This window comes from Verticillium dahliae, genomic scaffold (genome assembly GCF_000150675.1).
Source record: "Verticillium dahliae VdLs.17 supercont1.5 genomic scaffold, whole genome shotgun sequence".
NCBI classification, from domain to species: Eukaryota; Fungi; Ascomycota; class Sordariomycetes; order Glomerellales; family Plectosphaerellaceae; genus Verticillium; species Verticillium dahliae.
This window is the reverse complement of record NW_009276938.1, coordinates 519120-533287: the sequence shown is the minus strand read 5'-3', so window position 1 is coordinate 533287 and position 14168 is coordinate 519120. Positions and strand designations below refer to the sequence as shown.

Sequence of the window (14168 nt, the reverse complement as noted above, 5' to 3'; positions counted from 1 at the left end):
ATGGATTCTGACGATTATGATGACGACATTGCTGATGAGGATCTGGCAGAGGCTTTCAGCCAGAGCGACAGAGCAGTTGGTTCCAGCGCATCTCGAGAAAACTCCAATACAATGAGCTCCTCGAGGTCTTTGTCTACCACTCACCCTTCAACTATCAACGTAAGCAATATATCGTGCTGTTCTCAGCCTTCCATTGCAATTTTCATACTAAAGCACACGTAGACAGCCCGCGCACCAAACTACCAGGATGGCATGAAAGCCAGCGAGATGGATGAGCTCCTCGCAGCTGCATTCTCGTCATCGCCGGAACTGGAACCCGTCGTCGCAGTACCACCCAGAGCACCGCGGCAACCATTTGGACGGACATCATCGAACGGCTTCCGTCAGACGACCCTCTTCGGTGGCACTGTCCATGACGAAGAAGATGCTGATTCTAGGCCCATTCAGCCTGGTTTCGGAAGGGTTTACCGTGCAGATAAGCCTGTCGAAGCTACTCATCACGAACTGAACAACGAGGCTCTCAAGACATGGGTCTACCCCAAGAACCTCGGGGCTGTCCGAGACTATCAGTACAGCATTGTGAAGAATGGACTATTCAACAACACTCTGGTAGCCTTGCCAACTGGCCTCGGAAAGACCTTCATCGCCGCCACGGTCATGCTCAACTTTCACCGCTGGACCAAGACAGCCAAAATTGTTTTCGTTGCGCCGACCAAGCCGCTTGTCGCGCAACAGGTCGATGCATGCTTTAACATTGTCGGTATATCTCGATTGGAGACTACCATGCTCACGGGTGACGTCGCTCCAGCTATTCGCGTTGACGAATGGCAGGCCAAGCGCGTCTTTTTCATGACGCCGCAAACGTTGCTCAATGATATCTCTAGAGGCTACGCCGATCCAAAGTCTATTGTACTTTTGGTGGTTGACGAGGCTCACCGCTCGACAGGCGAGTATGCATACGCCAAGGTGGTCAAGCAGATGCGGCGCTTTAACCCCTATTTCAGGGTGCTGGCCTTGACAGCCACGCCGGGCTCCAAGGTCGAGACGGTGCAAGAGGTCATTGACAACCTGGGCATATCGCACACTGAGATTCGCACAGAAGACTCCATCGACATTCGCCAGTATGTCCATCAGCGGAATATCGATCAACGCATCATTGACCCATCATACGAGATGTGCGAGGTCAAAGATCTCTTTACGAAAGCCCTGAAGCCGATGATGGACAAATTGACAAAGCAAAACATTTACTACGGCCGAGACCCCATGGCCATCACCACCTTTGGGCTTATGAAGCAAGAACAGGACTGGATGAAGAGCGCGGGGCGGCATGTGCCTCAACCACTTCAGCACATGATGCGGGCCATCTTCGCCATTCTAAAATCACTGGCACATTCGATCAAGCTTCTCAACTTCCACGGCATCAAACCGTTCTTCGACAATCTCAAAGACTTCAGGAGCGACGTGGAGGAGAAGGGGCAGAAGGGCTCCAAATACAAGAAACAGCTCGTCGCGGACCCCAGCTTCCAGGAAATGATGCAAAAGGTCGAGGGGTGGCTTCGCATACCCAGCTTTGTCGGCCACCCAAAGCTGGCCGAGTTGGCTGAAACGATGCTGAATCACTTCATGGACGCCAAGGAGGGCTCAGCCACCCGCGCCATTGTCTTTAGCGAATACAGAGACAGCGCCGAGGAGATCGTACGAGCGCTGAGCATCCACAAGCCGCTCATCAAGCCGACCGTGTTCGTCGGCCAAGCCGAGGGAAAGAGGTCAGCTGGCATGAAACAAGCTCAACAGATCGAGACTGTCGAAAAGTTCAGGACGGGCGAGTACAATGTTCTCGTTGCCACGTCCATCGGCGAGGAGGGTCTGGACATTGGTCAAGTCGACTTGATCGTGTGCTATGACGCCTCTTCGTCCCCGATCCGTATGTTGCAGCGGATGGGCCGGACAGGTCGCAAGCGAGAGGGCAACGTTGTCCTACTCCTCATGCGAGGCAAGGAAGAAGAGAGCTTCAGCCGAGCGAGGGAAAACTACGAAGCGATGCAGGCCCTGATTTGCGAGGGTAGTAAGTTCAACTTTCGCCATGATCTATCGGCACGTATCGTTCCGAGGGAGATTCGACCCGAGGTCGACATGCAACAGATCGAGATTCCAATCGAGAACACCCAGAACACAGCACTGCCTGAACCGGGGAGACGAAAGGCGGGGGCCGCGAAGAAGAAGATGCCACCCAAAAAGTTCCACATGCCGGACGGCGTGGAGACGGGGTTCGTCACGGCTTCGCGCGTAGGGTTATTGGATGGATCTGTGTCGAAGGGCCCGAAGAAGAAGACGCCGAAGAAGACTACGCCAGCAGCGCCGTGTGAGCTCGATCAGCTGGCAGACATACCCCCACTTGACTCTGTGCTACTCAGCACACGCCAGATGGCGGAGCTGGATCGAAATTATCGGACTCTGCCTTTCAACCGGAGCCAGGTAGAGGAGATTGAGGTTGTGGACATCAATGCCCATCCAGCACTCAATCGACGTCTCAGGCCTGTCGGCAAGGTACAACACGGCGCGCGGACAAAGAAGTACGTCGAGCTTATGCAGACTTGGGCCAAGAAGTACAAAGATCCGGCAAAGAAATGGCACAGGCCGTATGGAGACCAGGACACCAGCAGATGGGAAGATATCCCGTTCCCGCCATTTGCGCCTGACACCGATGATGAGCGGCCACCAAAAGCCACCAAGAAAAGGCAGTCTGCTTCCCTCGGCCTCGACGACCATGGCCCTGATATAGCACCACGGGCGAAGAAGCGCAAGTCAAATGGGCCAGCAACAAAGGCTCCCCTTCACATATTGTCTGATGCGGAAGAAGGAGACGACTCGGAGAATACAGTGTGCGAGGCACCTCAGCGCGGTCGGCCGAAGAAAGCTGCAGTGCCAAAAGCGCGAGGGAGGAAGCCGAAGAAGCGAGCGCCCCAAAAGAGAGGCGGCATCAACAGTGATGAGCTGGGAGACGACTGTGACCGAGACAGCGACATGGAAGACACGGATGGATCTGATGATGGGGCCGACTTGCTCGACTTTGTGGTCGGGGACGATCATCCCATCTCGAGCCTCAGAGACGTGTCGGATGACCTGCCGTCAAGTGCTACGTCAACTCCAGTTCCAACAAGGACGCAACTGAAGCCCTTTTTCGAGCCCCTGTCTTTGCCAGCTACTCAAGACTCAACAGATGACCTGCCTGACCTCAGCGTAATGACTGCAAGGACAGGCCTGGCCACAAAGACGGCAAGGAGAGGCAAGCCTACGGTTGTTGACGATTCGGACGCGTCTGAGAACATGAACGACGTAGGGAACGAATTTGACGAGGTTGATGATGACGATCTTCAGCCTCGCGGACAGTCCAGTCGGCACAATCGCCGGCGGACCGTTATTGACGAGAGTGACGAGGACAGTTACTAGTATCAAGGCAAGGCGCCGGGAATCATGCGGATTGGGTCGGGGTGTTTCTTATCGGTGTGCCGATGCTGGAAAGCTCATGTGTTAAGGAAGATAGATAGATACCCTTGCTGTTGGGCGGACGGACAAGCTCCAAGCTCACCAAAATCAGTTTACATGAGCCGGTGTAGGAAGACAATGTAGACGGTTCACCTGGGATATGTTTTCTGTCCATGTTGTGTAATTGTGTTTATATTAATTGTGAAGCTACGCGTCATCATCACGTCCCCGTCTCTCCAACCCAGCAAACAACCAAAACACAGCAGACCAGTCCCCCCGTCTCCAACAGTCAAGTTCAACTACTGCGCAAGTTAGCCACCAGCACACGGCAACAGCACGACCAGAAAACACTCCGCAGTGAGTAGATAAAAGCCACGTCAGAAACCCGATTATAAGCACAACTGACCCCACCGCCCCCACCGCCCATCACAAACCCCCCAGCCAAGGGCGGCAGACCTACCACGGAGACAGTTCGCATGCGACGGTGCCAAGTCTCCGCGAGTCTTGCCCATCCCCGAGCCGGGCGAGCGCGACAGCGTCGGCGGGAGCTAAGCCGAGGGACCGTTTGCACTCCACGCGCCGCGCGCCCCTCGGTGACCCCCGTCCTCCGAAGAGGCTGGGAGCCAGAGAGAGAGAGACGCGGCACGAGAGGAGAGCGGCCCGGGGCGTCTCAGACGGCTCTTCCTATGATTTTGAGGGGGTTGATGCGAATCTCATCATGTAGGCCATTGTTTTTTCCCATCTCCTGTTTCGGAAGGACAGGGGAGAAAGCAGTAGGAAGAATGAATTCAGATAGAGGAAAAGGTCTCACCTGTTTGGGGCGGCCAGACGGGGCTCCTCGCTGGCGAAAGGAAGCGAGAAGCCGCTGGCGAGGCGAGGGGTGGTTTTCGCTCTTTGGCACGGTTGTGACGGTGGTGAGTGTGAAGGAGGGAAAGAGGAGGAAATTGCTGCGGCTCAGGTTTTTCTCCCTGATGCAATTGTGGAGTGGAAGCTGCCAGCTGGCAAGCGGCCTCATACAGCTGCCCCTCACATTCCATCTACCATGTACCTCGTCATTGCCAAACATTCTAGCTGCACATTCATCCGTGCAAGGCGTATAAGAACTACCATATGTCACTTCACGTAAGTCATCTTGACCGGAAGGAGTTTTATCTAATTCTGTTGTATTGTACTACCCAAAATTTGGGGGGTGGAATTCTGAGTTTCTGTGCATCCTCTATACCACGTCAAATCTTAGGTTCGGTGGCTTCCCTTCCCATACGACCTCCGCGAGGCATCAACTCGCCTCTCATCAGCCCATCGCGCTCGACCAAAGCGCATGCTCTACTAACACCCTTGCTGTACCTCATAGCACGGTTTTAAATGCACAGCAACACAAGAGGCAGCAGGACGAGACGTTGATGGTGGGTCAAATGAGAGGGTCTGCATTCTTTGTGGCTTCGTGCCATTACCAGATCCCAAGAGCCATTTCAAGGCACAGCAAATCGACCAAATCCTTCCAAGCTATCGACAAATATCCAGACAGGGGAAAGCAACATGTCCGACGTCCTGTTGCCTGATTGTTTGGCTCACTCCGACCCTCCCGTCCTCCTTCTCTCGCCATCTTGCCACATTGGGCTATCTCCTCGAGCAACTGGTTTTCTTGAGCTGAGACATCGTCAAAGAAAGAGGTCAAATGGAGAAGAGTGTAAATATACAGCAAGCCAAGGAAACAAAAGCAAAACACTCCTTATGTGTTTGACGCCATTGTCAAACAAGTCTTCATCGTAACATCATGAGCCAAATCGAAAGTCATCGTATCGGCAATCTCTGGAGAGAACGTAAAAGAAACAGGCCATCCCAAACCAACCAGTAAGTGAAGTCTCACAACATCACTCTACTGCTGGTGCTGGGGCTGCTGTGAGTAGGTGTGGTATTCCATGCTGGACCAGTCCATGCCGTTCCCAAAGAAGTCCTGGGAGGCGCCCTGAGACAAGCCGAGGCCGCTGCTGGGCATCTCGCTGCCGAACAGAGTCTGGAATTGTGCGTCCTTGTCGAGCCCGTTGACGGGGAACAAGGTGAAATCATCACCACAGCCGCCAAAATCATCAAAGCCTTCGTCAACCTCGGCCAACGAGTTGGGCGTGAAGAGCATGGCGTTCCCCTGACCTATCGGGGAGATGTGTGGGGCGAGCGGCTCGGGCATCATCTGAGGTTGGCAAGCAGACACTGGGGCGTAGTTCTGCATGCCAGCCATCATCTTTTCGGGCCACGCGGGTGTCGGGATCTGGACATGGGCGCCGTAAATGTCATCGTTGTTGATGACAAACTCGGGTCCATCCTGGTAGGAGGTGTATGGGTAGGATGTGTCGGTAGAAGGGGTGTTGTAGTCAGTGGGAGACACGCCAAGGTCGTTAAAGTCGATACCCTCGAGCGTCATGGGCGGCTGTCCCATGGGCCCGAGACAGGTGTCAGCAAACTCCTCGGCCGGGACGTAGTGAGGGAAGTCATCGTGGTTAAAAGGCGGGAAGAGGCTGGTGCTCTCCTCGGGCGGCGTAGCAATACTGTGGCTGCTCGAGGGCGTTGCCATGTTGCCAAGCTGAGGGGTCGGCTGTGCCGAGCTTCCAGCAACGCTGGGCGCCTTCTTGCCGCCGTTGGTCTTGGTGCGGACGTACTGCCATCCGTGGGCCTTCTCCATGTGCTGCTTGCAGTTTGACTCGCGCTTCGACTTGTAAGGGCAAGGCTTGAACAGGCACTCGTGCATGGGGGGCGCTGAGGAGTGCTTGTCGTTGTGATGGCGGTCCATCTCCTTCTCGGTGGGCCAGCCGTACTCGTGGTACTTGCACGTCTTGACAGGGCACTTCCAGGGACGAGAGTGAGTCTTCTCGTGCTTGGTCAGGTCACAGGGACGCTTGAACTCCTTGTTGCAGCCAGGCTCGCGGCATTTCTTGGGCGCGAGCTCCTCCGGCGTCGCGTTCTTCTTCCTGCGAGCCATGGACCGCATGATCTCCTCGTCGTCTGCCAGCTGCTGGCTCAGGGAGCGCTTCAGTCTGGGGAAATCCTTGCCGTCCTCATCCATGTCAACGGGGAGGCCAGTGGCCATGGAGATGGCTTGACCGTCCTTTCTGACGCGGACAAGCTCGGCGGGGCGGCCGTTCTGCGAGATGCCACCGAACAGCTTAACCTCGTCGGTGGGGTCGACGTCCATCTCACGCCCCTCGACTCCGGCTTCCTTGGCAGTGGCCAGTTGTCCGGCGTATTGGCGAATCTGTTCGACGAGATCAATGAAGTATCCGTTAGTGTATGGTCGGTCGGCCGGTCGAATTTGTTCGCGGTCGCTGAGGTATTCGACGGTGGCTTGAATGCATCGAATGGACGTCAGGCAGAAATCGAGGTACAAGGCGGCGGTCTTGGCCCTCTCCTTCATCAACGACCGATAAGTATCTCCCCAAACGCTGCGTTGATACAAGAGTTGACTTACCGGTGCCATGAAGATCAAAGTCTTCTCAAGATCCCTGAGGCAGATGATTTCCTTGTCACGGATTCGCCTGGGAATGTCCAGGACGATGGGCTCGAAGTCCTTCAGCTCAGGCTTGGCACGAAGGGGGCGAAGCACGTGTTCGTGAACACGGCTGACCGCCTTGGAGCTCAGGCCAGAGACCTTGGTCATGGTGTTGGACGGAGCGGCAGCAGAGCGTGTAATGGCGGATGCCTTGCTGGTCTTAGAGGTGATGCTGGGGGCCTGCTTCTCGACGGAAGAGGCCAGAGAGGTGCCGAGACCGCTGTCCGAAGCGTGCTGCTCCGATGAGCGACGATGTCTTGGGCGCAGAACGCGGCGCTCCCCGCTGGTCTTGGTGTCTTTTGCCATGGCGGGGTCGACAGTAGGGCGGCCGAGGAAGCCGTTTGTGCGAGGCAGGCACTCGTCACGCGAAGGCTTGGAGGCCGGCCTTGGGGTATCATTCAGATTGAGTGATGTCTCGATGCCGCTGACGATCATCTCCATGCGGCGAACGTGAGCGCCGACAACGTCTTCAAGGTTGGTCTGAGAACGACCAAGAGCTGGGGGGATGAAGGCGTCGATGGATGAAGAGTCGAGAGAGGTGGGCGAGTGGAAGGTGGCACCCTTGCGCAGGGTCATGTTGGTCTTAAGGCTGGTGAGGCCATTGCTGGAAGCGTCGCCGACGCGGGTCACAGGGGACCGGCGGCGAGGGTTCTGGCACGACATGACGAAAGTGTCGGAAGGGGGAGTGGGTACTGGCGGGCGATGGCCAGCTCTGGTATCACCACCAGGGTTAGTCAAGGGACTGAAAGGGGACTACCGGCGAGTGAGGCGAAGGAAGGTGTCGGGAAGTGAGTCACTGCCTGCGAAGTCTGGGGAACCCACGCGCCGGATGGATGCGTGCGGTAGTCCTAGACTTGGCAGAGAGGGTAGAGAGTGTATTGGTGGATGAAGGAGTGAGGAACGGGAGAGTTCGGCGAGGGCGGCGACAGACGTGGGGGAATGGGTTGAGGGGCGAGGCAGAGAGAGAGAGAGAGAGGAGGAGGAGGAGGAGGGCAGGAAGAGGAGAAGGGGGCGAGCGTCACTCACGGTCGATTCGCTGACAGACGTGATCAAACGGCGAAGCACTCGACAGCAAGGGCGTCGTCGATGTTGATGGACAGCCGGGGAATGTGCACGATTGGAAGAGAGAGAAAGGAGAGAGACGCGAGAAGGCGGATATATGTCGATGCCAAAAATGGTGTGCCTGGAGCTGGAGGGGCGGGGGAGGGCCAGAGGAGGACTTGCCCAGGAGCAAAGGAGCAACAGCCAGCGACAAGTTGGGAAATGGCGCTCGAAGTTGCGCCTTTGCTACCTAGTTTGCGTTGAGTTGCGTGACGTGCTGGCTGGCGTAAGACGCGCTGGCGAAAAGCGAAGATGCGGATGGAAGTGGGCGGAACAAATTGAGGATAGGATGCTCTGCGATGCTCTGCGATGCTCTGCGTTGCTCTGCGATGCTCTGTGATGCTCGAGTCGACAAGACAAGGGGGGGCGGCGGCAATCAAGGATAAAGATGTTCTCGAGGACGACGTGATTCTTGACGCTCTTTCAATTGCTGGGTGATGATGGCAGAGAAGAAACAAGGTGTCCTGACGGGGTTTGCGGAAGTAGGCGGAGTGAGAAAGAAGCGAGAAACCAGGGACAAACAAGAAGATCTCGGGGTTCAGGTCGAGGGACGTTAGGGGTTGGAATGGCCAAAGGGGGGGGGGGGTTGTTGAGGAGGGCAGACGAGGTGAGGTCGTTTGCTTAGAAAAGCATCCGGTCGTGGCAGACTGAGGACGCCGGAATCGATGGGAGGGGGAGGCTGCTGCCTAAACCAGGCCCCACCCTATCCAATCAGAGGCAGACCCTGCAGGCCAGGGAGGCGGAGCGTGCTCAGAGGATCAGACACTAATAATCCGCTGGGGGGGGAGACGCTTCAGTGCCCTTGGTACCGTACATGGTACAGCGAAGGTAGCCTCTGGTAGGGGAGTGGAGGAGCATCCGTCAGCCCATCAGGTGGATGCCCCCCCTGGATCTTCCTGTTAGTCTTGCCGGCTGTCAACACCGCAGCGCCCCTAACAGCGGGCTATCGATGTCATCTGTTGGGCACCGCCCCCAACGGCTGGGTGCAAGCTCCAGCGACGAGTAATGCGCCTCGCTCCTCGAGCCACTGAGCGCCTGTTCCTGGCGACAACGCTTGGCCGTCCCTTTACCGACGCTCTTTTTGGGTCAAGTCTCTTTTTCTCCTTCGTCCCGTGTCAACCCACTCCCCATTCAATTCATCCGCCATCCCATGTCCTGCTACAGGACATGCGCACGGCGGTGGCCATCAAGAGGAAACGAGAGATACAGGGACAGAGCATACTTCCATCTGTTTCGGCGGGGGACAGCCACGAAGGAACCACCACGTCCTCGTCATGCACACACGAAACATGCACCATCAAAACACCAGGAGAAAGGTCCAGATGTGCACCATTCGACAGCGGTGACATTGAACCTATCACCGACGCCCGCTTCGACCGGCCCACGGTCCAATCCACAGGACCGAATGTCCCCCTTGCCTAGGTACTCCGACGGAGGCCAACGGTCAGCCCTGCCAACAAACCATACAGTACCTAGGTCGCCTTCCCCCTGGAGCATTCGCTTGACATACATGTACCTACTTGTACACTGCCTTCGAAATCAGCTCATTCTCGACCTGCTATCTGGTCCCTCGAGCCCTGCAGTCCTAGAGTCCTGCGGTCCTGCGGTCCTGCATGGCGGCGCCCTCGTTCTGCAAGTTTCACCGGCGGCACAGTCTCCGACGAAGCTGTACATGATTGCTAGCGACTGGGCGAGATTTGATTCATTGGGCGAATAAACTATGGTTATTCGTCACAATCCCAGGTCCACACAGGAACATACATGCACACTATTGCTCCACGTTCCTCAACCTAGTCTGAGGCCAAACTGGCCGGATGACACCTTTCTCTCCATCCCTGCGGGGGGCGCGGCCACCCCTTCAGAACAAGTACTGGAGCTCCCATGCAGGTCCATGCTGGTATTGAGTTGCTTGCTTGCTAATTGTCCTCGTCTGTCACCCAGTCGCGGCACTCGACAGTCCCTTGGCTGGGTGGCGCCCGATCTAGCACAGCATGCTTTAGGGCCACACTGCTGCCCGCAGCATCACCTCGATGAGACATGGTGTTCTTGTTGGCCACCAAATATGAGTCGCTGGTTCAATCATTGATGCAGTTTCTACTGGTTGATGGTGAGGTTGTCCTTCCCCCCCACTCGCACGCTGGTGCTCTCCACGCATAGGGCTGCCAAGACTATGGAGGTACGTGGAAGACCTAGGAACTATGGACCAGGGGTTTGGACCAGCTGCTCGTCATCTGCCAAGTCGCTGCGTGAGAGAAACATACTGAAGAAGTCTTATCCATGTTGATCGATGTATGGCTCACAGGTTGACAGAGCGAGTTCGAGGAGGGTCTACAAAGTCCCCCTAGCCCAGTGAACGAAAACGACAGCCGACACGTATGCGCCCGCGCTCCGTCTTGCTTTGTTCGCTTTCTCTTCAGCTGGGCTCGTCAACCCCTGTCAGCCCTACGACCACATTGTGACGAATCAACTCGGCGGAAATCGGGCAGCCTGCCAGGAACTCCGCTCGCCGTCGATCAGGCCAAATCGCTCGGTCGCCAAACAAAAAGCCTCGCAGCAATAGCAAGCGTATATGCTGCAGTAGTGTAACCCCAAGGCACCGACATTTTCCCTGGCCTTGGCGGACACGTATGTCCCTACGCGGTCTGCGCCAAATTGACCCCCGTCACATCAGTCGATCACCTGGCCCCTCCACATCCGTCACCGAGTCCGAGCCGATACGACCGGACCTCCCAGCCGGTGCTGGCCCTCAACTTGCAAACAGTTCGCTGTGCTTAATCCATGTTCAATCGCACAGCTCACAGCGCTATCCATGACGTCCTCCTGACCATAATGTCCTGCTTATACGGGACGAATGTCCTCTGTTCCGGTCCAACGAAGACCGGCGAGAAAGGTTCATCCGCTGAACAGAGCAACTGTCCCCCACTTCTCCCAGGCCCATTCAGTTTTCTGGGCCAGCTTTCATCCACAGGAGCTCTACCTCATCCAGGAACCGGGACAGAGTCATCCCCGACTGCATCCCGATATCTCCCTGTAGTGTCTGCATTTGGCTATTGATGTGCACTCTTTCAGGTCTTGTGGCCGCCTCCTGTGCACGTGCTATGTTATCGCTCCGGGCCTGGAGCTTCGGCGGCCTAGTCTGCGTGCGCTGCTGCGTCAGGCCATACGTCGACCTGTCAAGTATTGGCTGTATTCTTGCGCGCGATGTTTGATTCCGGCCAGGTTGTCGATGTGTTCCGTCAGACTCACGACAATCAGCACTTGGTTCGTCCAGTGCATTTAGCTCGAGCGATTTTACAGTCGGCGATTTCTGGCTGTACGGCAATTGGCCGGTCGAATGACTACTTTGAAAGCCAGGGATGGGCGATGATCGGCTGGACGGCGTCTGGCTAGACCAGGTGGCCGCCACTGGTGAGCAATTCCGGATCGTCAACGTCGTCCTGGTCAACTCCAGGGATTCAAACAAGCTGTCCGTGTCTGGTTGAGCGGAAAGCCACGTCGGGAGTGTGAGGCTTGACCTACCATGTTCTGTGGTCAACAACCTGCTCCTTGAGGAGCCTTTCATAATCTGAATCTCCAGCACCAATCGTCTCTTGTGAGTTGTGGTGGTTTTCGAAATTCTCCACGAGTGCAGTCCAGCACTTGGAGCACTTTGTATCCCATATTTCGTAGTCAATCTGAGGCAGGTTGCCGCATATCAGGTATCGCACCTTGGACAAAAGAAGGTAGCGGATCATGCTGGTCTTCGTCTTGAAATCGGCACATTCGTACAGCCAACATTCGTGATGCTTGCATCTGCGAAAAATGTAGGTTCGTCTCAAGCACATTTTTTCGGCTGTTGTTCTTACTGAAGTGCAGACTCAGCCATGTATCATTACAGGATCGTAGATATTTGAGTAATTCGCCGACTGGCTCATCGTCGGCAGTAACGTGTCAGAAGAACGTTCTTTTGATTTCTGATTCAGCTTCTTCTGCAGGCAGATTGAACAAGGTCAGCGAAACATGACTACAATGACCCATGTTGTCTTTGTTCGCTCCGGAGAAGAGGCTGCTGCTACATGCATGCCACTCTGGCCTGCAAGAGGTCAAAGAAAGTCCATCGTCTAAGAGTCTCGAACAAGATATCCAGACATTCACTGAAATGATGCATCTCAGGTGTCTGTTTGGCTTAACGGTAGGTCTTGAACCGTCTGTTGTACGCCTGACATGTCAAGTGTGCCACATGCAGGATGGGCGATGCTGCAGACGCAGACATCCTCACTGCTACCTCTTCCTGGAAAGGTTCAGATGCTGTCATGCTGGTAAGATGGCCAACTGAAAGCCCATCACATTGTACCGGATGAACACATCAAGGACAGCCTGGACAGCCTCCGGTGCTCACAAGAACTCTCCAGAATGTCTCGCAAGTGATAGTTTCAGTTCCCAAGACACAACTCGTATGTTGCAGCCCTTTCGTGACTACGACTGCTGTGTCAAACATCTCCCATGTGTCTATCCACGTGTAAGAGCATGTTTGTTCATCCATCATTCCACATCAGGGACCCCTCTGTGGACAACGAGACTGACCCGACCAAGTCCCAACACTGAGATGAACCAACGGCTTGTTAGGGCCCTTCGTCGTGAACATGGCAATTGAAAGATGCCTCTCGCCATGCCGATAAGTGCAGAGCGAGCTCTCTGCGATGGGGAGGGAAGTGAATTCCAGCTATCTACACAACTTTGAACAACCCCAGTCACTTTATTGCACACCGTCAGAGACGAGACAGAATGCCATTTCCCTGGATCTCCCTGAAGAGCGCGGCGCCGCTCCAACCCAACAGACCCTCTCCACAGCTCAGACCGACCCTGAATGCTTTCGTCGATGGCACAAGCAGCACCACAGCTGCCCCTTCCCTCGATGCATACCACACACATGGCTTGAGGGAAGTCCCGAACTGCCTTGATAGTCACAGCCCAGAGGCACTCGTCACGGGCCCGACAGACGGTGTGGGCCACTTTGCGCGCAGCCCACGAGCACAGGGGGAAGACGAGGTCCTGCGATGGCTGTCGTCTCCGGGACAGGAGACGCTGTCCCGGGTCCTCGCAGCAAGGGACGCCGCACGAGTAGAGGCGCTGTCTCGACCTGCCACGCCGCTGGAAAAGCCATCGCCTGCGCTGCCGAGGCTGCGGTTCGAGCCGCTGCGGGACATGCTCGCCGGCACGGAGCTGGAAGCGTCCCTCGGGGCCGGGCTGGTCTCACCACCAGCTGCAGGTATGGGTGTTGCCAAAGAGGAGAGCTTGCGATATCGGGCCTCCGTGTCGGTAGACGCTGACGAAGATGTGCGGCGCTGGAAGCCGAGATGGAAGCGGATGGGGATATCGCACCTGTATCCCGAGCTGTTTGGCAGCTCTCTCGAGAGCACGGCGTCTGCCACCAGTACGCTGTCCAGGTTTGCAACTCTTTACCGGGAGCCGGTGTATGACTTTAGCGATGATGAGTCGGCAGAAGAGGATGGCGACTTCTATGGGGACATGGCTTCCGGGGATGTGGACGGTTATGAGTGGAACGACGAGCATGATTCCTATTCACCTAGTCTTCGCCGTGTTGTCACTAACGGGACCATCGTCGGCGATGACGCCGGTGACGACCAGGTACTCCCGCTAGCATCTGCTATCGTCAAGCGTGCCAACCTTGTTGAAATCACACATGGCATCCCGAGGCTCGTCCGCCAAAACGCGACCCTAGGACAGGAGATTCCCGTGACAGTGGGCCATCCCACTCGAGGCCGAGTCGTTTGCATCGAGAACCGCAAGGTAGGCCCCGAGAGCGATGGCGAGCTACGAGTCGAGACTGACGAGCGTGAGCGCAGCGACAGAGAGCACCGAGATGTGGAACGTGAACATGACATGGCGCGCAGCGACAGCTGCTGGTTTGACGAGGAGGACACAATGGCAGTACCCGCCGAGGGTGTGTCGAGTGTGATCATCATGGCGACCCCCGCTACACCGCTGGAACAGTCGGTCTGGGACTCTTCCTCCTCTGATGAAGAGTCGATGGCTGTAT

General features: G+C 56.0%; 3 protein-coding genes across 3 annotated transcripts; 2 read left to right on the top strand and 1 right to left on the bottom strand.

The window, feature by feature from the left end:
* VDAG_03151 (helicase C-terminal domain-containing protein) lies at positions 1-3450 on the top strand (the record flags this gene model as incomplete). Its single annotated transcript, XM_009657016.1, has 2 exons — positions 1-159; positions 223-3450. The coding sequence occupies 2 exons, from the start codon at positions 1-3 to the stop codon at positions 3448-3450; spliced, it is 3387 nt and encodes a 1128-aa protein (XP_009655311.1).
* A 1439-nt stretch (positions 3451-4889) lies between these two features.
* Positions 4890-7690, bottom strand: VDAG_03150 (zinc finger transcription factor ace1; the record flags this gene model as incomplete). Its single annotated transcript, XM_009657015.1, has 2 exons — positions 4890-6886; positions 6947-7690. 2 exons carry the CDS (start codon positions 7688-7690, stop codon positions 5363-5365), a joined length of 2268 nt encoding a protein of 755 aa, XP_009655310.1. The 3' UTR covers positions 4890-5362.
* A 5202-nt stretch (positions 7691-12892) lies between these two features.
* On the top strand, positions 12893-14148 carry VDAG_03149 (uncharacterized protein; the record flags this gene model as incomplete). The annotated part of the gene is made up of 2 exons (XM_009657014.1): positions 12893-14072; positions 14123-14148. 2 exons carry the CDS (start codon positions 12893-12895, stop codon positions 14146-14148), a joined length of 1206 nt encoding a protein of 401 aa, XP_009655309.1.
* Positions 14149-14168: the final 20 nt, after the last annotated feature.